Source organism: Phoenix dactylifera, unplaced genomic scaffold, assembly GCF_009389715.1.
Source record: "Phoenix dactylifera cultivar Barhee BC4 unplaced genomic scaffold, palm_55x_up_171113_PBpolish2nd_filt_p 000555F, whole genome shotgun sequence".
Lineage (NCBI taxonomy): Eukaryota > Viridiplantae > Streptophyta > Magnoliopsida > Arecales > Arecaceae > Phoenix > Phoenix dactylifera.
Window position 1 is genome coordinate 77,174 of NW_024067962.1, and position 26,634 is coordinate 103,807.

The 26,634-nt window shown below is 40.4% G+C and overlaps 1 protein-coding gene and 1 long non-coding RNA gene across 7 annotated transcripts in view; both read right to left on the reverse strand.

Moving 5' to 3' along the window:
- Positions 1 to 1,760: 1,760 nt before the first annotated feature.
- LOC120106520 lies at positions 1,761 to 5,626 on the reverse strand. Its single transcript, XR_005508650.1, has 3 exons — positions 3,916 to 5,626; positions 2,916 to 3,015; positions 1,761 to 1,892 (listed from the first exon to the last, which is right to left on the reverse strand). It is a non-coding gene; the product is annotated as an uncharacterized LOC120106520 (long non-coding RNA).
- A 14,051-nt stretch (positions 5,627 to 19,677) lies between these two features.
- LOC103723014 (glutathione gamma-glutamylcysteinyltransferase 1-like) overlaps positions 19,678 to 26,634 on the reverse strand; it is a 40,328-nt gene continuing 33,371 nt past the window's right edge. For all 6 annotated transcript variants that reach the window (XM_026799938.2, XM_008813797.4, XM_039119462.1 and 3 more), the window contains one exon: positions 19,678 to 20,021. In XM_026799938.2, the coding sequence (XP_026655739.1) occupies positions 19,932 to 20,021 (90 nt within the window). In that variant the 3' untranslated portion in view covers positions 19,678 to 19,931. The remainder of the gene's footprint in view (positions 20,022 to 26,634) is intronic.

The window sequence follows — 26,634 nt, forward strand, 5'->3', positions numbered from 1 at the left end:
GAATTATCAAAAATAGGAGAGCCCACAACTACTTCCAGTAGGCAAAGAATCAACGACATTCCCCTCTACTAGAAGACTAACTCAAGTCTTCCATAATAATACCTTTCAGATCAAGGTATTATTATTATTATTATTATTATCATTATTAGTTTCTAATCAATTTCAAAATAACTCAAACCACTACACTTCCGCTGCGCACTCTGATCTAAATCATCAAATTCTTTAAAATCACAAAATGATTTCTGACTAAAGTATCACTTTGCATTGAGACTAAGAAAATCCAAATTTTAAATTTTCAAGTATAATTAGAGCAAAATCTCTAGATCTTTTTGTCCTCAATTTATATCGAGTGTACTTACCATAACTAACCCCCAATCCTTTAGTCAAGTTTAAGGTCACTACGTGATCTCCACAACCTTCTTAGAATCCAAAAATATCTAAGTTTAATTTAAAGGGGGTAATTCTTGTATTCCCTTAGCAATTTAATTAGAAAATCTACATTGATTTTCCTTCCAACAGAATTTACTTCAAATTCAATAGGTTAGAACTGTTGAGCCAATACCACTATGAGTAGGAATTAACTCTATCGATCTCCAGATCTTTCTTCACCAAGATTCTTAACATCCATCAACAATGCTATATATGATAATTCATGTAAGCATCTCATGACCGAAGTCTCTACTCAATATGACATTTATTAGTGGCTTCATCAACAATGACAAAAGATCCCTGCTCAAATCTTAAATCTAGGCTCGAGTTTTAGATTAACACATCCAATAATCTCCAACAATTATAAGAAAATTCAGGAGCCCAATCCAAACATGAGAATTCAAATAATTAGAATTCTCCCATCAATATGCATACTCTATGGCCTCAAAATATTCAAATACAACCATAGGAAATAGACCTATTTGCAATATCCAACATGCCAACACCAATATAATCCACATACATTTTCAACTTCGAAGAACGTTCCTTTCAATATTATGAAATCTCCTTAGCTTACTCCAATACTAAATCAACGTACAAATCCCACTCTAATAATTAGCAGCAAAACCAAAAGTATGATCACATCAAAACCCACATCAAATTTGAACTTTTAAATCATTTAAATAATATCTGAACATGGTATACTCGATATGCCATTGTTGACCTACACTTATCTTAGGTCAAACCTCTTTTTTTATCATGATCAAAGACAATTTATACTTTCTTTCCACACTCATCGAAAACCAAACCCGATGCATACATTTTATCACAATGCCCAGTAATCTTACACCTTAAGCACTGAATTTAATTATCATGTCCCAAGTGATCATAACCTTAAGCTATGATATATTTCTATCACAATCCCTAGTGTTCTTAAACATATGCTCAGATTCCAATTTGTCACATTTTCCAATAATCTTAAACCTCAAATTTTAATGCCACTAAGGCCACAGTCCCTAGTGGTCTTAAACCTTAGATTATAATATCATTCCTGTTACAATCTCAAATGATTATAAACCAAGACTCTGATAGTTTTTCTATCATAATTCTCCACTCACACTCACCTGAACATAAACCCTGGGATACCTAAACCTGGCTCTGATACCACTCTGTCACGCCCCGAACCCAACACCCGGGTCCGGTACGCGACCGGCCGCATGAGCCCTAGAGCAGTGCCCTAAAGATCATGCAAGGCCTATGATTAACAAAAATTCCAATAAATCCACAACTAATTTAATAATTCAAATAGACAAATCCGACATGTCCAAATAAACAAATTGGTTCAATTACAAGATCCTTCAAATGTTCATCGACATCAAAGAAGGATAAACAAACTAACTAACTAATAACTCTGGTATTCGCACTCTGCACCCATCCCATCCAAATCTATGCATCCTGCAACTCTGATAAAAAAAAAAGAGGATGAGCTTTACAGCCCAGTAAGAATCCCTACACATCCACACCAACACAATAATAATAAAAATCTGAAAACCACGACAAGTCAAAGCACATATCATGAAGTCATAAACCGGCTATCAAAGCTCAAATAATCGATACAAGTATGTACATCAATCATCAATAAAAGTCCAGCCACACAAGAATTATATAGCATATGATAGCTCATAAACATGTATTATAGTTTCAATGTCTTTTCTTCAACTTGATCCGGTTTAATTATCTTTCCGACTTTGGGTCAAATCTCGGTCACATTTCTCAGCCTGTGGTGGGGCAACCAAATTATCACATTTTCAGCCTGTGGCGGGGCCTGCACATTATAGTTCCACATTTCTAGCCTGTGATGGGGCCTGCCAAAGTATCACATTTTCAGCCTGTGGCGGGGCCTGCACATTATAGTTCCACATTTCAAGCCTGTGAGGGGGCCTACCAAAATATCACATTTTCAGCCTGTGGCGGGGCCTGCACATTATAGTTCCACATTTCTAGCCTGTGAGGGGGCCTACCAAAATATCACATTTTCAGCCTGTGGCGGGGCCTGCACATTATAGTTCCACATTTCTAGCCTGTGAGGGGGCCTACCAAAATACCACATTTTCAGCCTGTGACGGGGCCTGCCATAATAACAAGATAAACCCAAAGTTCCTTTTCATACAATCCAGTTTACATCTACACATCCATTTTCTTTTATTTATTTCTGGCTATAAACTAACCACAATCACGTTTCCAGCCCGTGACAGGGCAACCAATATCATATGGTTAGTTTAGAGCACCACATCCATCAGCCAATTTTGCAGGTGTAGGTTATGCGCATGCATGCATCTATCATTATACCAATCACAAGCAAAGACGATCAAAATACAATTTAAATATAAAAACCATTTTGTTTTGCCTGGATCATAGCATATCAAACATATATATATAGTGTAAAATATTTATATCATGTAGGATTGGCGTACAAGGATTCTTACCGAAATTGTAGACAGACTCAAATACAGATCTGGATCACAACCTACGAGCTGGGGTGCTGAGTCCCCTGATCAAAACCTCCTGGCACCGCTGACTCTTCCCCTACAACATCAATTATAAATCACAAACTAAATTATTTAATATTTAAATATTCTAAACCATAATTCACATCTACTATGGGGTCCATCACCAGGTCCCCAAACATCTCAATCCCTCCAGATTTAGGGCAGTCGGGATAGCCCGACTTCCACCTTGTACCGCCAGCCTACGTCATCGCCAGCCATAGCCGCAGCCACGCCGCGACGATAGTCGGTCCCGGTGAAGAGACCAAAAGAAGGGGTGGATGAGAGAGAGAAGGGTTCTTCCTCCACCTCTTCGGTCCAAGGGCATCAGCCAGGGTGGCTGTGCCCTCACCTTCTCCACCCTCGGCCACCATTGGCCGAACCATCGCCGGCCGCCCCTGTTGCAGTCGCCGACGTTGGTGGCTATCCAAGAGAAAGAGAGAAGAAGAGGTCTCCTCCTCTTCTTCTTCTTTTCTCTTCTCCTTCTTCTTCTTCTTCTTCTTCTTCTTCTTCTTCTTCCACCGACACTGTCCCCTCCCCCTTCCTCCATTTCTTCCGAAGATCCACTGGCAGTGGCTCGGCCCCCACCCGACGGCAACCCCAGTGGCCCCCGACCGCCGCCGCTGTCGCCGCCGGTGGCCAGCCGACGCGAGAGGGAGAGAAGAAGGAGGTGGAACCGTGCGGGACGCCCTCGGTCCACCATCCCCATCCCCACTAAAACTCTAGAAAATCCCTCTCCGACCCTCACACAGTCCCAACCAACCTCACCCGCCATGAATCCCGGCCAACCCGGTGGCCGGCGGCGACGAAATCCGAAGGAGAAAAGCCGAAACAGGGGTTCCCTGTTTCGGACTCTTCTCCGGCGATCTCATCAGCCAAACCCCAACCGGCGCAGCCCAATCTCTAGCAAAGGATGAGCAAGGAGAGGAGCCACACTTACCTCGGTCCGACGAAGTGCTCCGGCGACCCTTCCGGCGAGGACTCGGTGGAGAAAGTCCGCGAGCAGCTCGGATTAATGCGCACGGCTCCAAGGTCTCTTCACCTGTGGGGATCTTCACCGAAGGAAAGTGGTCTTCCTCCGCGGCCGGCCGGACCTCGGCGCCCATCTCCTCTCCGACGATCCCCTCCAACGCCGCCGCCCCCCTCTCTCCCATTCTCCTCTCTTCATCCACGATCGTGCCTAGGGCACGATCGGAAAAAGAGGGATGGGCCCGGTCTTTTCGGGCCGGCCCATCTCTCTTTCCTTTTTTTTTTTTCTCTTTTTTTTTTTTTCATGGGGTATTACAAGCTGGAACTTCGTTCGTGGTTGGGATAACGATCCATGAAGTTGGGGAGAAGTGTGGATGGTGGATGGCTCATGCTGAACAATTGAATCCGTGGATGATGGAGCCTTCAATCGCGGAGTGGCTGAACTCTGTTCTACTGGGATGCAGGGGAAGTGATCCGGAGGGAGGATATGGCTCATGGGATGAAGATGAATCAAGGAAAAATTGCTGGGATCCTGTTTCGAAGCGGGGGATAAGGAAGACTTTGATTCGCGGTTGGTTGGGATGAATCCAGAAGACTGGGCTGGTTCGGAAGTAGTGGATAGGCTGATACTCTGTTCCGAAGGGAGAAAAGATTGGAAGCCACGACACGGGAGGATTGCTTGATCCTTGCGAACAGTGGGATGCTGGAAACGGGAGATGGATCTAATCTGAATGGCTACTGAATCTTGGCTGGCCGCGGGATATCCGGATGCAGGAGACTAAGGAATTTGGCTGGGATCAGTCCGGAAGATGGCTGGGACGTGGAGACTGTTGTGAAGATACGATGGGAAGAGGATTATGGATGCGAGGAGAAGCTTGGAATGTGGAAGGCTGAACGTAGAATGACATGCTTGATTTTCGGAGAGGATAAGCTCTGTTCTCAGGGATCCGGAAGTTGATTTGAGTCTGCGAGGGGGAGCAGCTGGCAGTGGTTGCTGGTTCTCATCCGGAAGGGAATGGACACGCGGAACAGGGGAGAGGATGCTGGGAGGATCTCGGAGGCTGGTAGGAGCTGCACTTATCCGTGGGCGATGGAAGGAATCGGCGCTTCTTCAATGCGGAGAGGATCTTGGATGTAGCTGGGACGCGTTGGATTCATCATGGGCGATGAAGGATTTGCTGGACAACTACGAATGGGAGGGAGTTTGGGACTTATCCGAAGCGGGGGATAAGGATGTAATCCGAACGGGACAAAATCTGGGAAGACATGATGCTCGTAGGATGCTCGGACACAGTTGAATGGGGTTGATCCGGAAGTTGCTGATGTTGGTTCAACGCGGTGGAGATGAAGATAAGCCCGAGGGAAAATCTGGGAAGGATTCGGAAGAGGAGGAAGGTTGGATTCGCTGATCTGTAGGATAATGAAATTCTGCTGGGATTTGAAGCTTATCTAGAAGCTGATCTTGCAGCAGAAGGAATCTTGGACTCGGTTCTATCTTGGGAAGATAAGATCGGAAAGGATGTGGAGGAGGTCGCAGAGAAACAGGGGATGTTTTTGTTCTAATCTAGATTCCGTTCTGGATGAATGTCGTGGAACAGGGGAGTTGGGAAGGTAGGAAGATGGTGGGAAGCATTAGAATTTGGAGAAGAGTTCTTGGAGTCGACTCCGGAGGATGTGAAATTGTGAAATGATGCAGTGTCAGTTTAGGCTTTACCTAATTGAGCTTGACTCGACCTGCATACATTAAGCTTAATCAATAATCAAAATTGAATTAAAATGCATTGATGAAGGTGAACATATTTTCTCATGTTTAAACTTTAATATATATATAAAAATACTAATAAATGCTAGGTAAAATATATTTATTTATATATTATTCATCACTTATCAAGCAGATCCTATGGTTCTATAGGTAAGGATTTCGGCTCAAAGAGTCCTAATAGAATGCTCTATTTCAGGGTCAAAAGGTACTAATCAGGAGATCTGGAACGGCACCCTAGCATACACTAAAACTCTTCTGATCAATCAAGTGCAGTCAAGCATGCATTAAAAAAAAAACATATCAAATTCTTGTGTTTGCCCTAAAATCACTAGACAACTCCTAACTAGTTTGAAGAGGGCACTTAAGCCTCCAATCCGATCTAATGAACTGAGTTGACCAGGTAAGCTCCCAGGTAAGTACGGGGGTTATGATGCGTTCGCAAAGGTCCCACTTAAAAATCACTTGCCTCAAACAGATGAACTGTCTTCCTTATAGGGATAAAACTTGCCTAGACATCAACTGAGCCATAGAGCGAAATTGGTGCAACTTTCGGTGATCTTCGTCCTATTGAGCTCGAATGTCCCTAGGGGCCAACGTCTAATTGATTTTAATTAAAGTGATAGCTATGTGAGAATTGACTCACCTAATTTGGGCAAGAATCTGGTGATGAAATCCAGTTCTTATCTTGTTGGGGTAATTGCCCTTACTATGTGCGTGATATATTAAGTTGTGTGTCCAGCAAGCATACACGCCTTACTCAAATTAAATCAAACAATCATAACAAGGATTCAAATGCATGAGCAACCTAAAGAATATCTATTCGAGCACTCGTAGTTTAAAAGGGGTGACAGACTAGACACACATATGCCAAGACGTATGTGCCGAGCTTCCCCACTACGTTTGCAAGCTGATGCGCGAAAGGACAAGAGAGGTTTAGAGGTTACCACGCAAAAATTGCAGCAAGCTAATTGATCAAACCTCGTCAGTATGTGTCCTTTAGTCATCCAAAATTCATTCCTTCTTTCTTTTTTTTTCTTCGATAGTCCTTAAAAAACAAATAATGATTAGTACATCTCAAAAATATAGCAATATAAGGAAGTCGATGTATCCAATCGCTAAAAAGAAACAAATAAAAATAAACAAATAAAAAGAAAACAACCATGCTTTCAATCCCTGGCAACGATACCAAAAATTGATGGTCAACTTTAAAGACCATGCAATAGCACGTATCCTGTAGGATAATGATTAAGGGTATCGATCCACAGGAATTGGGGTACAGTTATTTTTCTTAAAAAAATATTTTAAAAAAAAGTTTGTGACTACTAATAAACTAAGAAATTTAATAAGGAATGCAATTGAAAGTGATATAAGAAGAAGAACCTAGGATAAGGAATTCACCACTATCATGGCAACAAGGATTAATTGTATTTTAGTTTATTCTTGGATTAACATGCAAATAAGCTACAAGTCGAATAAGCATTCAAATAAAATGTCACAAAAGCAATTTAGGAACATCCATCTTCAGTTTGTATGAAATGTCTACCCTAAACTATTGTGGTAGGACACTGTATCTTTCTTAAGCATAGATGATCTTTATATTTACTTAATGACCATGAAAACCAGTTGTATAAACGTCACATTTAACATCACAGAAATTAAATATGAGATAAAAGAAGATATTCATTAAAAGCATTAAGTTCATTCAACTTTAAGAACAGAAAATTAAATATACAAAACTCTTGTCCCTTTGTTAGGGCTTCAACTATCCTAGTGATGAGCTTAGGCTTCCATGTAGTGGTGGACGGCAGCAGCACAGGAGGCTTGCATCTCTTCTTTCATTCTCCCGTCTCTGGTTCTTTCCTCCCTCATCTGTCTCCCATGGGAACTCCTCCAAAGGATGGATGGGATCAGCCGGCTCCCCTGGAATGCCCCCTTCGATCAGAACTTCCCTCTTTATATAGCTTTACCAGCCCCCTGTTTTACCTCCTGTGGCTGTTCCGAAGCAAGGGAGATAAGAACACGGGATTCATGCGAGAGCTGATCACGGGAAGTTGATACGTTGCTGGGATTCTGGAGGTTGGAATCAATCCGTGAACAAGAGAAAGGGTAGAGGCTGCTGACGTGGATGCAAGGGATGAGAGCGGACGTGTGGCGAAGATGAAGGCTGGTTCGGATTCATGAGCTGCTTTCCGTGAAGTTTGGGGCGCATGCGGAGGCTGGGTAGCTGGACTTGGGAGGATGGAGTTGATCGTATCCCGAAATGGTTGCGGCTGCAGCTGAATTGGAAGAAGCCGATGCTGCTTCAATGTGGAGGAAGACGTGGGCGTTGAGAGGATCTCAGTGGCTGGAAGAAAATCAGTCGTTGAGGATGCTGAGAATGGACGCCTGAGTCTTATCCCGTGGATGATGGAAGTTCATTATGGACGGGATGAAGGCTGGGTCCGATCTGGAGTAGGGAATCTAGGAGGATCAAAGCCAATCTGGACCGATTCAGAGGGTTGAGGCGCTGAAGATCGCGCGCATGGGATGAGCGTGGGACGGGGATAATCCATTGCGGGTGGCAACCGATTACGAATGGAAGGGAGTTTGACTTGATTCGGAAGAGAAAATCTGGAAAGATCAAGTTCGAAAGATGAGCTAATCGCGGAGGTTGGGGCTTGTTTTAATCCATAAATAATGTAGTGTCAACATGTCCTTTAGAAAAATCATGGTCCAAAAGAAATTTGTTTAATCTCTCATACCAAGCCCTTAGAACTTGTTTTAATCCATAAAGTACTTTGTTTAATTTAAAAATATGATCTGGATAATTATGATTTTCAAAACCGGAAAGTTGTTCCACATAAACCTCTTCAGTTATATACCTATTTAAAAATGCACTTTAATATCTATTTGAAAGAATTTGAAATTCATATGACAAGCAAATGCAAGTAAAAGTGTAATTGCTTCAAGTCTAGCTACAGGAGCAAAAGTTTCATCAAAATCTATGCCTTCTTCTAAAGACCCATTTAGTTATATCCTTTGGCTACAAGTCTAGCCTTATTTCTTATTACAATTCCATTTTCATCAAGTTAGTTTCTAAAGACCCATTTAGTTCCTATTACAAAAATTTCATTGGGTCTTTCAAGTAAGTTCCAAACATTATTTCTAGTGAATTGATTTAGTTCCTTTTGCATTTCATTTATCCAATTTGAATCATTTCAGCTTCTTCTAAAGTTTTAGGTTCAACTTATGAAACAAAAGCTAAGTGATTATTTACATTTCTAAGAGATGCTCTTGTTCTTATCTGTTGAGATGGATCACTAATGATTAACTCTTTAGGATGACTTTTTGCATATTTCCATTCTTTGGGTAGATCATGATTTTGCTGTTCAATAGTCTAATTTTCAATTTATTCAGTTTCTTCTTCATTATTGTAGCTTGAAGATTTATTGATTGTTATTTTTTTAATTTCATTTTCTAAGATTCCGGCTTCTATTTCAGGGTCTTTCTCTCTTGAGAGATGATTAAAAGTTTCATCAAATATGACATGAATAGATTCTTCAACCACAAGTGTTCTTTTGTTAAGGACTCTATATGCTTTACTAGTTAAGAAATATCCTAAGAAAATTTCTTCACCTGATTTAGACTCAAATTTTTCTAGGTTGTCTTTATCATTATTATGTATGAAACACCTACATCCAAACTCATGAAAATAGCTAATACTTGGTTTTCTACTTTTCCAAAGTTCATAAGAAATTTTCCTTAAGATTGGTCTGATTGAAACTCTATTTAAAATAAAGCATGCTGTGTTTATGACTTTAGCCCATAAGTATCTTGGAAGATTTTCCTCATATAGCATGGTACGGACCATATCAACCAATGTTCTATTCTTTCTTTCCACTACCCCATTCTGTTGAGGTGTCCTAAATGCTGAAAAATTGTGAGTTATTCCATTTTCATCACAAAAATTTTCAAAATGGTGATTTTCAAATTCAGTGCCATGATCACTTCTAATTAAAATAATGGTTGTGCCTTTCTCATTCAAAACTTTCTTATAAAATTTTTGGAAAGTAGAAAACATTTCATCTTTATGTGCTAAAAACAGTACCCATGTATATCTAGAAAAGTCATCCACTATTACAAATCCATACTTCTTTCCTCCTAGACTAGTAGATCTAGTAGGACCAAAAAGATCCATATGAAGTAAGTCTAGTGGTCTAGAGGTTGACACTATGTTTTTAGATTTAAAAGAATTTTTTGTTTGTTTACCTAATTAACATGCTTTACATATTCTATCTTTTTCAAATTTTAACTTAGGAATTTCTTCAACTAGTTCCTCTTTGATTAACTTTAATATTAAATCCATACTAGCATGACCTAACCTACGATGTCATATCCAACTAGCTTCATTAATTCTAGTATCCATGGCAACTAGGCAATGACTACTCATAGTAAGATAATCTAGATTTATCATGTATATATTGCCATGTCTATATCCCATGAAGATGATGTCATTATCTATGGGGTTAACTACAATGCATAGAGATGCTTCAAAAGTAATCCTAAATCCTTTGTTACACAATTGACTAATACTAATAAGACTGTGTTTTAAATCATTAACATATAATACATTATCTATAAAAGGTAAAAGGTGTGATTTGTATTTTACTAATACCAACAATGCGTCCTTGGCTATTATCACCAAAAGTCACCACTCCTCTTTCCTTTGCTTCAAGGGTGAAGAATTGATCATTGTAACCCGTCATGTGTCTTGAGCAGCCACTATGAAGATACTAACTTCTTTTGCTATGCTGGCTGCAAGACATTTCTAGAAGCAACAATCAAATGGATTTAGATACCCAAGCCTTCTTGGGTCCATCATGGTTAGTTTAAGTGGTTCCTTTTGGAACCCAAATTTTTTTTATTTTCTTTTGTTTTTTTGTTTTTCTAAAATTGCATATTTTTGCTTTGTGACCTACTTTACCACAACAGAAGCAAATTATATTTTCAGTTTTAGTCTCTTTTGCTTCAACAAAGAAGTTTTAAAGAAACTTATGTTTGTTATTTGATTTATAACCTAAACCGGCTTTGTTAAAAATAGCTCTTTGATTGTTCAAAATCATTTCTAATTTTTCTGAACTATAAGTGAACTTTTCTACAATATGTTTGTATTTATCTACTTCTTTCATTAAAAATAGCTTTTGGTTTTCATTAATTAAATATTCTTTTTTCTTATCAAGAATTTTTGAATGATCAACAAGAGTTTGATTTTCAGCTTTCAGTTCTTTGTTTTTCATTCCAAGTTTTCTATATTCATCGATTAGTTCATGAAAAGCATCATGTAGTTCTTCAAAAGTAAAGTTCAATAGAGGTTCGGATGTTACCTCGTTTTTGAGGCCATGAGACAAGGGTTAGTCACTTCTTGTGGTTCTTCTTCGGATGATGTCTTATCACTATCACTCCATATGGCTACAAACACCTTTTTTTTCTTCTTAAAAGTCTTCTTAAATAGAGGACACTCATGTCTGAAATGTCCAGGTTTCTTACACTCATAGCATACCATAGGTTCCTTCTCTTTTTCTTTTTCTGGTTCTCCTCTAACCAAGGGATTTCTATTGAAGTGTGTCTTCTTTTTCCTTATAAATTTGTTGAATTTCTTTGCTAGGAGTGCCACATCGTCGTCTTCTTCTTCTTCATCCTCACTGCTGTCCTTATATTCCTTTTGAGCAGTGGTCTTAAAGGCTATCCCTTTCTTTCTCTAGGTCTCATCCTCATTATGTTGATTTATTGTCAGCTCCTGTGTCATTAGGGATCCAAGGAGCTCTTCTAGCGGAAGTATGTTGAGGTCTTTAGCTTCTTGGATGGCTGTCACTTTAGCTTTCCATGTGCGAGGCATAGATTAAAGGACTTTTCTAACAAGATCACTGCTAGAATAAGTATTTCCAAGGCTTTTCAAGCCATTAAGGATATCAGTGAATCTTGTGAAGATGCATGTGATGGTTTCAGATGGTTCCATTTTAAACAGTTCATATTTATGTACAAACATATTGATTTTAGACTCCTTCACTTGGTTGGTACCCACATGGGTAACCTCAAGTCTATCTCATATTTTCTTTACAGAAATACAGGTGGAAACCCTATTGAATTCATTTGCATCTAAGGCACAATAAAGTATATTCATTGCCTTAGCATTAAGTTGGGCCCTTTTTCTATCATTATCATCCCAATTTTTTTCAAGCTTGGGAACAGCAATATTATCTACAATGTATGTGGAAATGTATAGTCCATTTATTATTATGCTCCAAACATCATAATCTTGGGTTTGTATGAATATCCTCATTCTAGCCTTTCAATAGATGTAGTTTGTTTCATCGAACAAAGGTGGCCTATTGGTAGACTGCCTTTCACTTAGGGTAGACCCAAATTGAGTTGCCATTTAATCTTTTGCTCAAATAGATTGGATCAACAATCAATATTAGAGCTCCTGTTCTGATACCACTTGTTGCCCAGAAGACAACCAAGAGGGAGAGGGGTGAATTGGGTTCTAATTAAAACCAGATTCTTCAAATTTTATCTAATGTGATTAATGAAAGCTTTTTTTTTTGATTTTAAGCAAATATAATTGAGTAATTTATAAGAAATCAGTAAAGAAGTAAAGCAAGATAGATCACAACATAAACATAAGGTTTTATAGTGGTTCGGAGCCAACTCTTGCTCCTACGTCCACTTCCTAAGCTTTTCTTAGGAGTTCACTATAATCTCAAGATTACAGCCCGGTTGTTTTACAAGCTCAAAACTTAACTTGTTGTTTTCGCAGGATCACAACGAACATGGTCGGTTTTTCTTGGCTCACCAACTAAAACCTCCCCGTTTGTTTTTTCGGGCTCACAAACAGCCCCGTTGGTTTTACGGGCTCACCAACAAACCTTAACCCCTTGATTCAATCCCCCGATTGAATCAAGTAACAAATAATCAGAGAAATAAGGTTTAAAGATTACAAGCTTCTAGATAAGCAGATATAGCAATATAAGCAAAATGTAAAGGAAGAAGCCTTCAAACAGATTTTGCCGATGGAAAACTTTGCTTCTCCTTTACTGGATCCTCTCTTAAATGCACTGATAGTTGAGGATCACTTCAATGAGCCTTTAATATGAGGAGTGCTCTGAAATCGCTTGGGATGCAATAGCTCCTCTTTTCGTTTTTGAATGGCTCTAACACTCCTTCGGTAGTTGATAGACTTGAATGCTCTCAATGGATCTTCTCTCTTTCTTTTGTTAATACTTAGAACCACCTTTTATAACTTAACTCCTTGAAAACTAGCCGTTAGAGAGGAGAAAAGAGCCGTTCTGACAAAACTGCGCGTCCTGACAAAGAATCCGTTAGGATTGGAGTCGACTCGCCCATTTTGGAGTCGGCTCGGCTGAAACAGGAGACGTCTCGTGAAAATCTGGAGTCGACTCGAAATCGGGTTCTTACAAATAGGCTCTTTGTCGATCCTGTAAGAGTCGGCTCGAAGGAATCGGGAGTCGGCTCGCCCACGACATTTTCAAATGTGAACTTCCAGCTATTCTTCAGGAGACGGCTCAAGCAATTCTGAAGTTGGCTCGCATTCTGGTCTGTGCAAAATTGCTCTCGGCCTTCTTCTGTAGGAGTCGACTCGTGAATAGTTGGAGTCGACTTGATTACTGTGCCGAAGAAATTACTTTGCAGCTTCAATTTGCAGGAGACGACTCGAAACTTCTGGGAGTCGACTCGCACACTGTAGCTTGAAAATTTGTTCTCTGTTTTCACTGTAAGAGTCGGCTCGTGAACAGTTGGAGTCGACTCGTGCTCTGCACTTGAAAAAACTACTCTCTGTTTTTACTATAAGAGTCGACTCTCCTCATTTGGGAGTCGGCTCGAGGAAGTGCCAGAAGGTAATCATGTGCCAGAGTTGACTCGTGAATTTTGGGAGTCGACTCGAGTGCAAGGCAAATACTTTAATGGTTCCAAACATGAGTAAAGTTCAACTTGAATTTTCTGAACCATTTTCTAAGGCATTCTTATAAGTTTAAAAGTAATTTGCCTGAAACACTCGCTTGAATTCATTAGTACAATATGAAATATACTCAAGTATTTTGGGCTCATCAAAAGCAGATAGGGGATCAACAATCACTCAGCAATATGTATGTAGAAGTATAAGCCTCGGTGATAAGAGCCAAGGTTCCTTACTTTCATTTGCTCTAGCTTCGATGAATGCCGATCTAGCATAGTGGTTGGGCTCTTCGTTGAGGAGCTAACGTAAAATAAGCTTTTTTATTTATCCTTCTAAGCTAGAACATATCGCTACTAAAATAAACCTTTTTGTTTTGGCAAATGCTCTAACCTAAGCTAGCCCACCTTAATCCATTCTTTTTTTGAGGGTCTTACACTTATTCCGACCCTCTATTTACATAGCAAAGAAAGGCTCTTGCTCGAATGCGTGACTGCGGAGCGCCTATCGCTCTGGCACGGCACTCTAAAATGCATGTTGGGTTGGGACAGCAAGAAGACAACGACTAGGGACACAAAGAATGGAATTGAAGAAGGCATAGTCTAACATAATATAATGGAACACAAACCAATGAGTGAGTAGTAGATTTCGATGGAGTCTTGCAGAAGAAGAGTACACACGCTAGCACACCCCAAGACTTTAGTATTTCTACATGCTGGAAAAGAGAAACCTTCATCCCTTCCAACACCAACCCAATCTCCATTCCTTGATGGGAAATGAGCAAGACCATATTTTGATATAAAATATAGCCCCCTATATCAACCTGCCCCTTACTACCCGAACTTCTTACCTTCAAATAGGACTAGCTACTTGAACCCACTTGCTTATCTTATGCGATCTAATTAAGTTAAGCAGTGGTTATTTAATGAATATGAATATAGTGACTAGAACTTCTATCCGCACCTTGGTGTGTGCCATATCTTTATTCTTTGATTCAAGTTTCCTTTGATCAACTTTTTAGGTTAGACAATTTTGTAGATCTTCTTAGTGCGGATCCAATCTTCTTTTCAGAAGCCAAGGCCTGACATCTATTGTGGGGATCATCTTTTATCGGGAGACATGGCCTGGTGGTTTTTGATTGAGACTCCTAATCAATAGGGTAAAGAGCTCTTCGCATGATCTGGTCGTACGTTTCGTCAACGCTCTTCTATTTTTTTTGTCCCTTCTCAGCTGCAGTCCTTACTATTAAAACATGATGTATGATGTGTTAGCATGAAAAGTGGCCAAAACATGTAGAAAGCACAAGGCTGACCGAAACAAAACTTCTCAAACCATGCTCTTGGAAGGAATAAAGGTGTTAGAGAGAAAAAACTTGTCTTAAGGAAAAATATAACTCCAACTGCATACTTAATAAGGTGAGGTAATATTTTAGATTAAAAAGTTCGATTAAAGTTGAGTATAGACAATGAATCAATCATTATGTAGAACAAACAAACTAACAATTGACGCCGATGATCTTCAGTCAGGAATGACTTAGAAAGGATAGCAAAAGCTAAGCTAAACAAAAGATTATCACATTCACTCAGTTGGTCAATCATTCAATTGAAATTTCATTCAAGTTTGTTTGTGATAAACTCCATACCAAGGATGGTTATATTCTCTTTCTTCTTACTCGTTCAATAAATGGGTCAGTCATGGAAGGGTACTTATGAGTGTTCTAAGTACTTGATCAATCGTGATGGAATCTAGGTCACTAAGGTTGCACTATCCGCCTACTCCTGAGTTGGCTAAAAGGAATTTATTCTTTGAGTCCGTATGAGTGTTCTAGGAAGGCCATTGATCGCTCATGAGTGCATCTATGTCTTGATCCATCATGCTTCCATTCATCCTGTGAGGACCACGCGGGCGTATGTTTGTCCCACATCGGTTATTCGCTAGATAGATCTTGCATACTTATAGGATCAAGAAATTCAAATAATACCTTCCGGCTAGCCATTTTAGATGAGGTCCTATATTATTACAAATGGTATCAGAGCGGACCTGGCCTATAATCTATGCGAACTAGAGGACGCTGCAGCACAGATCCATTGGGGCTGACCACAGGCCGATTGTGATATTTGTGATTAGATTCGAATGGATTTGAACCCTTAGCCTGATGAAGACGTTAGGGTTTGAACAAAAAAAATATGTGAGGACCCATGCAGGCGTGTGTTTAGTCCCACATCGGTTATTCGCTAGGTAGATCTTGGGTATTTATATAGGATCAAAGAATCTAAATAATACCTTCCTGCTAGCCATTTTGGATAAGGTCCTATATTGTTACACATCCATGAAGCTGTCGGTCCTTCACAGAAGAGTGTAACTAAGTCCGCTTAGTAATCTACTCTATCGATCAATCTTCTTCTAAGAAGAGGCCAGAATCAAACACTCGTACCATTCTCGGTTAAGTCTATTTTCATTACTTTAGTAAACTTTGTATTAGGTATCGTCCCTATCCATGGTACAAATATCCTACTTATGTAAAGTAGAATTATGCTTGAATGGGCACAAGAAGATGGGGCTGACCATCTTTCCGAACGCCATATGTTCGAATTGTAGAGAGTGTGGACCTCTAGAGGCATTGACCATTGTTTTTAAAGTTTGGTATTTACACCCAAGTTGGAAAAGATTTGTTGCCGAAAGACCCCTTGTAAAGCACATAGTGCTCTCCTCTTGGGCACTAAAAAAAAAGAAAATGAAAAGAAGGCGAGTAACCATCCATTCATCCGTTGTTTTTACAATTCGACAAATTGTCCTCCAGGTAGTAGACAGACTTCAGGCAATGGGGATTTAGCCATTGGCAGGCTAGATCACATGATTCTAATGGCACCTTTGGAAACTAAAAAAAAGAAATTGGTATTTACTATGATGTCGGCAGAGAGATAAAATGAATGAAGGAAAAAAGTGTTGGGATGATCTATGGGAAGCCAAGAGGCACCCATATTCTCCGATGAGCGCAAAGATAAGAGCCCAATGAAAGGCAAGGTTCCTTGTCTAATTCCAACAAAAATCTATGTTAATAGTTTGACTATGAAAAATCCATAAATCACTAAGTAATAAGTTTCTTCGTTCCTCACTCCTTGCTAATCCTCCTATTTCGATCGTGCTTGGCTTCGTTGTTTTCATCTCTTGACTTATATGGAGAAATTAGTAGCTTAACTCTTTATACTGGCGTGGCGCTGCTGGATGCTTCTGATCAATAGGAATAGGAGGAAAAAGAAAAGCTTATGATGAGCATCTATTGGAGTCGATCATTTCCAAGATCTAATTCTAGTTTTTTATTATATGGTAGAAACACCTCACAATCTTCAGTTTTATACTTACGCATAAGAGAAAAAAATATTCTTGGTGGATGGAGGACCTGATGCCCCCAAAATTTGTATGCAAGAAGAGCCTATAGGAGTGCCAATCAACCGAGCCACCAAGTTTGAGAGTAAGGTGGGATCCCTAAATGTAGTAGCTCATGAATCACTGATTAAAAAGTGTATTTTGAGAGATTCTTTACCAATCTAGTAGTCGGTGAATTACTGATCAAAGAGTGAGTAGCTGCTAGGTTTAATGATTTTGTTGGACCCCTGGATGCAGTGGCTAGTGAACCGTTTCTTCTTCCATGAAGATTCAGACAAAACTTAGCTTGGATGGAACTAAAGAAGATTTGAGGAACGAAGAAAAAGGTCACAGGGTTTGTTATTGACAAACCATCCCAATCTTGCTTGTTTCGACAGCTATAGATTGGTCGGTTAAAGAACACAGATCGGGAGCATTAAAGAATCCATTTGAGTAGCAGAATTTTGAATGTACCCCTACCCTCTTGCTTTGGCGGTTGCAGATGAAGTTGCTTTGTGTGAGCGGCTTTAGCTGAGCCTGACATGCTACCACCTAACATTAAAAAAGTCGGACTAGAAGGAGTCCTAGGATGAAGTTAGAAACCATTAGGTTTGAAGGTTTGCTTAATGTATCCAACCACCGACTTTCTGCAGTCACGAAGGACGACAACAATGTCCAAAATGCCCTGGCTACTGCCTATAAGATCTTCCAGAATAGGCCTTTAAGTTATTGATTCAGAGAATTTGACTACAAGTCAAATGACTAAAAAGAAAGATCCTATCATGTAATGTATAAAAAAGTTTTAGGCTGGAAGGTTGTATGTGGATGGAAGGATCTCCATATTTCTATAGCTAATATAGAGCAAATGGAGCCAAAAGTTGGACAAACACCCGAACAATCCATGCCATGGCGTTGCCTTATAGCCCGAACTTATCTCAGGTTTGATCGAAGATCAGTCTCACGTGATAGGAAGTGTGCTTTAGCGAACTCGTGGGCATCGATTTCCTCATACCTTGAAAAGTTTACCAAACCTACGATGCCTCTTATCAAGATGGTATTGCTCGGACTTTTAAGTACCAGATGCTAATATCCATTTTGAGACTGGTCATATAATATTAGATGTTTGTGCTATCTTACCTAAAAAACCCATGTTTCTCATAGAATTTTGGTGCAACATAGGTTCTACAATTGTATGTAATAAATATTTAGCATATATCATGAAATGTCATACATCAAAATTTATCATAAGTTATTAGTAAATATTATGTGAAAGCGCGCCAGAAAGTGGTTTCGATTTTTATAACAAGCCTTTGAGTTGATCTTTTGAGGATAATAGAATTATGGTTTTTGAAGAAATGAAAGACTGCCTCTTACTTTTGCACTCAAATTTGGAAGTTATCACCATAGTTCAAGATACTTACTATTCCTTTCTACTAAGTGTTGCCAATTTTTACTTAGATCCTAAGGGAACTTTTTTATTTTTAAGGTAGAACTAATATACTTGATGCAATTTTATAAATAAGCTAGGTAATTGAAGATCATTTGGGAATGTTAAACTTTGTAAATATAAATATTAGCAAGTACTATATTTACAAGTAGAGAATTATATACCTAATACATGCTAACTGTGGCTATTGAATCCTTCGCTAGGATAGAAAAAAGCATGCATGTTCCTGGTAGGTTCATGCAGTTCACAGACATGCCACTAATGTCTAACCGGAAAGAACGGAGCATGAAGGTGTCATGTCTCAAACCCATCATCTGGGTCAATCATGTGACACCACCGCAAAGCCCGAGAGAATACACAAGGTCTGTCAATGCATCACAATCTCAATGCTATTGGCGATATAAACATTCATTTGATAACAATATAAAATAATCCATCATTCACAAGCAATAAAAGCTGTTCAATTACAAATTTAAATTATTTGACTGACATCAATGATATTCTAACTATTCATTCTCTTATCAAGATCCCAAATCTGTAGCCAATAGCTAAGTATCCTATAACTCTAAAAGAAAAAATAAAGGATTGGTTTGAGCAATCAGCTTAGTAAGAGCCCACACATACACACCAACATAATAAATTTAGAGATTGAAAATGGCATAGCATGGCGGGCCTATAACCCATAGGTTCCAAAAATTTGGAGTTAGAGATTATCCAATGATAGTCTAGTAGTTAAATCGTGAGGGAGGCTAAAAGTCCTATGCTCAGGTGCTCTTTTGCTTCTGTTGACGATAGGGCTTACATCTCCGAGCGCCACAAAAGTTAATGAAGGAGGACTAGTGGTTGGAATGTCCAAGGCCAGCAGGCCCGCCGCCGATTGGGGTTGAAAAGGGGCTCCTCGTGGAAGTGAAAGGGAGAGTAGGGTAGTGGAGAGGAGCGGAGGGGAGGCATCAAAAAACATTTACCAATACAGTAAGCTCGCATCAGCAATGCTTGGTATTTTATATGCTGATACACCTCATATAATATTTATATACTATTTTTGTAGCATGACATTCTCACTCACAAGCTACCACTATGTTGTATAAATAAATTGTACTCTTTGCTTTAAGCGGTTGTCGCTGGCAGTCCAACCTTGGCTACCCTATGATAGGTCATCACAGCAATATAACGAGGTAGATGTAACTCATAAATCTACAAGATCAAATTCTTAAGACATGCAGCTCCTGCCTCTTTCTTCATCAATATTGATATTTTTAATCAGCACAAATTGTATGATAAGTAAGATACAATTAGAGTTCCATCTATTAGCAAGTACAAGATAAACATTCACATCCAAATCAGTAACCCTGGTTTGTTAGTTAGAACATTTTACACTTCAAGGAATTCAAGTTCTTTACCAAACAAAATTTAAGAAAATAATACCCCCTCAACGGTCATTGAAGGTCCCAAATGATGATATCAGGTGAGTGAAGCAAGAACAAGATAATCATCAGCCTCTTTATCTTTACATCTCCTGAGGAATTGAAGCTGCCGTCGCAAGTGTAGAACCTGCCATGTGTCATGCAAGAGAGTTAAAATTTGTACTCTAAAAGGAGAGCAAAAGATGCAAAAGAACAGGTGAACAATGTGTTTTACATAGCAACAATGCTTCATCTTGCCATTTGTGGTATAGTTTATGAACTAGTCTTTAGAAAATGTGTTTGAGATCTGTCAGAGTTAAGCAAAGCAATAAAGAACCAGTCGACATCCCCATGAAAGCAATGAATTCAAGGCATATAGACGGTCACCTTTCCTAGCAATAATGAGCTTACATTCACGGCTTCTGCAGCATGTGCAAACTGTAACAGACTCCATGGATGGACTTGGATTTAAATTCATGTAGCTAACATTGATTACCATTTGACCAAATAGCAATAGTTCTAAGGAGCAAATTACTCCTTAATTGAAGGGTATTCCTTTATAAAAGATCAAGGCACTATGACTTCTCAAAAGATGAGAAAAAAAAAACTCTTGAGGATGTGGTTGAGCCAGGTGGAGCAATTGCCACTTGAAAGTTCTAAAAGAAGTTTACTCTTCATAAATTCATTGTAATTTATATCTGATTGTACTTCTCAAACTAATAATCAACCATTAGACCAAATCAGAACCTTACTGTCTTCCAAATTTGTTTTCCTCTGAGTAGGGCGCTTCTACTCCATTTGAGGGAGACTCAAAAGTTGTCAATGGAATGAGAATTTGAGTAACCAAATTCCAACCAACAAATCAAGCAAATTGTAATTTGCAAATACCAAGCCCACAAGTATGTGAAGATATATTGAGACAAGACTTCATGGTTATGGTAATCATACACAAGCATGCAAACAGATGTAACTTCGAAACTTTAACATCAGCACCTGATTTCCTCGCATCTGCTCTGATCTGTCCATACCCATCTAATGACCCAGCTTATCTAGGCATACAACCGCATTTTCAGTCCAGTATGAGAAAAATCCTGGCTCCATATATGAAGTATATACACTTGCACATCACTACATACAGAAACAAAGCAGTCACTTTTATTCTTTTTGCAGAGCTTCTTTCTGCAGAGCACTAATAGAAAAGTGATGGAGACATTAGAGCCCTTCATTCTGATGATCCTAAGCCCTCGGATTAAGTCAGACCCGGATTGGGTCCATTTGAGTCCGAGTCATTTTCTTTTATTACATTATTTACTTTTTATCTTAGTCAAGTCAATTTAGTCAGTTGTTTTGTTATTATACTAGTCAATTGGGTTTATGTAATTGGGTCAATTTAGTGGACCAATTTTGGTAAAGGATTAATCGATATAAGGGTCCAAATTTAGTCAGTGTCAATTGATTGATTTGGTCAATTGATTACTTGATTTGGTCAAGATGTAAGGTCTATATAAAAACCATCCCTCTCATGTATGAGGATTTGATGATTGAATGAAAAAATCCTAGCCTCCCTCTTGTTTTTCTTCTTCCTCCTCTTTTCTTCAATTTTTCTGCGTCTCTATAACCTCTTATTCCTTCTCCCTCCCTTGTTCTTCCTCCTCTTCCCTTGCAGTTGTCCGCCACCAGCTTGATATCAGAGCAGGCCGGCTTTGCCCCTGCTACCAAAGCCACGATCCAGTTTTTATTCTCCTCTTTTTGTTCTCTCTCTCAGCTTCCACCAAAATCCCTCCTCTCGGCCGAGTCTTACCCCATCCGCCACCTTCCATCCTCCATCCATCCCTAACACCCAAAACCCCTTCGGCCTCCACATCTCCCCACCACAGGTCGACGAGCCCCAACTTGCTATCCCTCATCTCCTCATCTTTTCCTCTGCATACCACCCGACCTTACCACAAAATCCAAACCCCCTATCCTCGGGCCTCACAAGCCGCAACCGACACCACCCCGCCTCCGCCTTCACTATCGGAAGCCGCCTGCCGGAGCCGTGACCGCCTTGCTGTAGGCTCGCCACCGTCTGCCGGAGTCTCCCGTCGCCAGTACAGCCACTGCAACCCTCCACCCCCCCCAGAAGCCGCAGCCGCAAGGATCGGAAGCCCTCCTCCAGAAACCATCGGGAGGTTGAAGAAAGGATTAACGGGCAAGGCCTAAACCCGTTAACCCACAATTCGGTAGCCCGGATCTGCCCAAAAAAAAAAAGCAGTGCACGTGAGTTGCACGTGCGGGCCGTACAGGTATCGAGTCGAGTCAAACCCGATAACCCGAATCCTAACGGGTCTGAGTTAAAAAAAAAGGGAAAAAAAGGAAAAAAAACCCTTATCTGTTCTTCTTCCCCGATCGTCTGCCTGCCGACGCCGTCTTCGCTAAGCCGCCGAGGTGCTGCCGTTTTGTCCACAGTGCCTCCCCGCTGACTGAGTCCAACCGCCGTTGCCCGTCGCCGAGCGCCGCCACCTCCGAGCGCCCCCCTCCGGCTCCGCCGCCTCTTCCAAGCACCTCCTCCTCCGAGCCGTCGTCGCCCTCCCCGACGAGCAGCGTCGCCGCGCCGGCCAACCTTCCCCACCGCTACCGAGCCCCGTGCGCCTCCTTCTCCGCGGCCGACCGCAGCGCCACTCCACCTTTGCGCCGCACCGCCGCCACACTGTGCCGCCACCGCACCCCTCTGCCTCTCTCCACTGCATGCGCCTCTCTTCGCCCGAGCTTCCCCCTCCAATCCATCACTAACCTCCTCCACAGCCTCCACCCCTCAACCGAGGCATACCCTCACCCAGACGCCCACTCCGCTTAGCCTTTTCGGGCCCAACACCACAACCCATTCAGCCGACATCAGCGCTCCACTTCTGCGCCCAGCCAAGAGACCGCACCCCGTTCCCACGCCCAGTCTACAGGCCGCGCCCACATTCGCACACCGATCGTCGCCCCAGCCTATGAGCATACATTCTGGTCGTCTGCTTTTCGATAGGTGATAGGTTTCCACTTTTCTTGGGTTTGTTCATTTAATTATGTTCTAGTTCTCTTGCATGTAGCCACATTTTGAAAACTTATATTGTTGTCAAAATTCAGAACATTGAACTTTTCACTTTCGAACCGGTCCTATTATCCATTAAATCTTGATATTAAATTAGCACACCTTAGTAATAGGACGTTTCTCAACATTATTCGATCATATTACTTTAGAATCAGAATAACCATAATACTTGATTGCAATCTAATTTCTTAAATTGAATAATCTTAATCCTTAATTCCGCATAACCGAAGTAAAAATCAGCAATATTTAAACTTTAAGTTAATCTTGTGAAAACTTGCTGATCTCTGAAATCATAATAGATTGCATTAGTAGGTTGTCCTGCATCAAATTTGGTCCTGCATCATATTTATTAGGGTTTCATTAGTGACATTGCATTTTACATCATCATATATAGTGTTAACATTGCATGTCAACCCATAGTAATAGGAAGTACCAAGCCGACCAACCTAAAGTCCCTTAGCTACCATGGACTCCGAAGTCCTGGAATTCCTCCTGGACCAATTCGATGCTATACGAGCTCACAAGGAAGAAATCATGCAAGAGGTCTGTGAGTTCGTGCGGAATTCTAGGACCCCTAAACCGCCGACACCCGTTGCAGTACAACCGAAATTTGGTTTGGTTGCACCACATGTAGCCCTTCCCCATCTCCCTAGGAACCAACCACCTCCCGATCACCAGCGCGATCTAGATGAGAGGCTGCTGCGTACCGTAAAAGTAGAGGCCCTTACCTTTGCTGGTCAACTCGAGCCAAGCGTGTATCTCGATTGGAGAGCGGCCATGAACAATTACCTTGAGTGGAACGAGATGACTGGGCAAGCTCACTGGTACTGGCATAATGTTGAACATATGCGTGAGACCAAAGGATTCCTCGTATAACTAAATGGGAGGATATGAAAGAAAAGCTAAATAAGAAGTATCTGCCATTTTCGTACCGATAACGCCTTATGGATAGGTGGTAGAAACTAACTCAAGGGACATCGACGATTGCTGATTACATCGCACGATTTCAGAAGTTTCATATGAAGTGCGGTGTAATAGAAGAGAAGACTCTTACCCTCTCAGGTTTCGGATAGGACTCCGCGAGGAGATCCAGAAAGAACTACTCCTTCAAGAGATTACCACTCTTAACCAAGCATACCAGTTGGCTCAAGATGTAGATAGTTTCTTAAGACTACCTGTGGTGAGGCCAATCAACTCTCGAGCACTGGCACCAGGAGCCCAACCTAACCAAAATTATCTTCTACAACCTAGACCACTTTTCAATCCTCCTAATCAGGCCGGCCCAACCCAAGCACCGACTAGGACCTTCCCGATGCCTGTCCCGAATCCTTCAACTGATAAGGAAAAAGGAATATTAGGTTCCAACCCTCCTTCTCGAAGCCAAACCCAATGCTTCTGGTGCCAAAAGTTCGGCCACATCGCGTCCCAATGCCCTACCAAGACTTACCTGATTACTGAACCAGAAGCTGGGACCCAAAAGATTGAATATGTCGAAAAAGTCTATGAAGCAGATATAGAAGACTATGTAGAAGACTTTGAAGACGAACCTACAAGATTAGACTTTGTCCAAAATGATTTCCAAAGAAAATTATTGATTTAAGTACAACCAAGCCACTTCACATTACTATTGTAGAAGAGGTAGTGCAAGATATTGAGAGCCAGTCACCTGAGTTGGCACTTGTGGCTAAAGATACCAATGCGGAGTCCAACCTTGAACATTCCCTTGTAGTAGTTCTCCTTCTAGAGGATTTTCATTCTGTAGTCCCTGATGATCTTTCGGATGCACTTTCTCCGATGCGTGATATCCAACACGCAATTGATCTAGTTTATGGAGCATCTCTACCCAACCTTCCACAACATAGGCTCAACCCGAATGCATATGCTAGGACCTGGGATTTAATGTTACCGACAATTGAGTTTGTATATAATAGTTTGGTTAACAAGTCCATAGGCATGAGTCTTTTCGAAGTGGTGCATGATTGCAAACCTAGGCAACTCATAGACCTGTTTTCCATGTCTCATCAGTATAGTCTTTGAGTCTGCACAATCATTTGCATCACATCCACATTCATTGCATCAAGAAATCAACAATTGCATTTACTTTAATAACTTAAAATATAAATTTCTTGCTGATTTACACAGATGTTATAAAGAGTTAAGTGAAAGAGGTTACGTCATGATAAGAATTAGGCTTGAACGACTTTCTTCAAGAACGTTTAAGAAATTGCAAGCTTGTAGTGCAGAACCGTTCAAAGTCTTAAAAAAATTAGTTTAAATACATATGTTGTGAATCTTTCTGATGACTATGGGATTAGTGCGACATTTAATATTGAAGATTTAGTCTCATACAAAAAGACAACATTTATGCCTTCTGACCCTTTTATTGATATACCTGCCCATGTTGAACACCCTGACCTATTACCTGCTGTTTGAGCCACCACCTCCCAAATTTCATGCACATAGAGAACAAATAGAACATATATTGGATGAGCAAGTTATGTCAACCAGGAATGGTGGTTACCAATGTTACCTTGTTCGGTGGAAAGGTCGACCAAGGTCTGACGTGACGTGGATTTTCAGAGCACAATTGCAGCGCCTTGACCCCGATCTCCTGGAACAGTACGACAGCCGGCCAGACCTGTATTCGATGGGGTCGAGTTTTTTCTATCCGAGAGGAGTTGATGAGGACATCAGAGCCCTTCATTCAGATGATCCTGAGCCCCCGGATTGGGTCTATTTAAGTCTGAGTTATTTTCTTTTATTACATTATTTGCTTTTTATCTTAGTCAAGTCAATTTGGTTAGTTGTTTTGTTATTAGACTAGTCAATTAGGTTTATGTAATTGGGTCAATTTAGTGGACCAATTTTGGTAAGAGATTAATTGATGTAAAGGTCCAAATTTAGTCAGTATCAATTGATTGATTTGGTCAATTGATTACTTGATTTGGTCAAGATGTAAGGTCTATATAAAGACCATCCCTCTCATGTATGAGGATTTGATGATTGAATGAAAAAAACCCTAGCCTCCCACTTGTTCTTCTTCTTCCTCCTCTTCTCTTCTTCCTGCGTCTATATAACCTCTTCTTCCTTCTCCCTTCCTTATTCTTCCTCCTTCTCCTCTTCCCTTGCAGTTGTCCGCCATCAAAAAGACTCAGGAATTTCTGGAAGCTCCTATAAATCATGGGTTTCTCGCTAAAACCATTGGATTTTTCATATCCATATAAATCTGTATTTTTTGCACAATAATCTATGATACATACCATAGATTGCGTGAATTCATCAACCAGTTATAATACCTTTATATATGGCAAAGTTTTTTTTCCCCTTGCTTAGTTCAAAATATTGCCTTTAGATCCCAATTTAGCTAGCTTGTAAAAATATAAATCTTTAGAAACTGAACTAATAGAAGTTGCCAATAGTTGACAAACATAAAATATGCAATGCAGCAAACCTTATCCAGTAAATGGCTTTAAATGCAATGAAGCAAAATATGATATTTCCTATGTGATTAGGAGTGCAACAAGTTGAACCAAGTACCAAGGCTGCTCAGGCTTGCAAAGTTATAGGACAGGAGTATCCAAGCATGAGCCCAAGTGACAACAGCTGTCATGCTTGTAATATTTGTTAACTTGACAAGCTTGTTATCGAACTTCACCTGAGTTTCTATTTATTTTTGCAAGCCCAG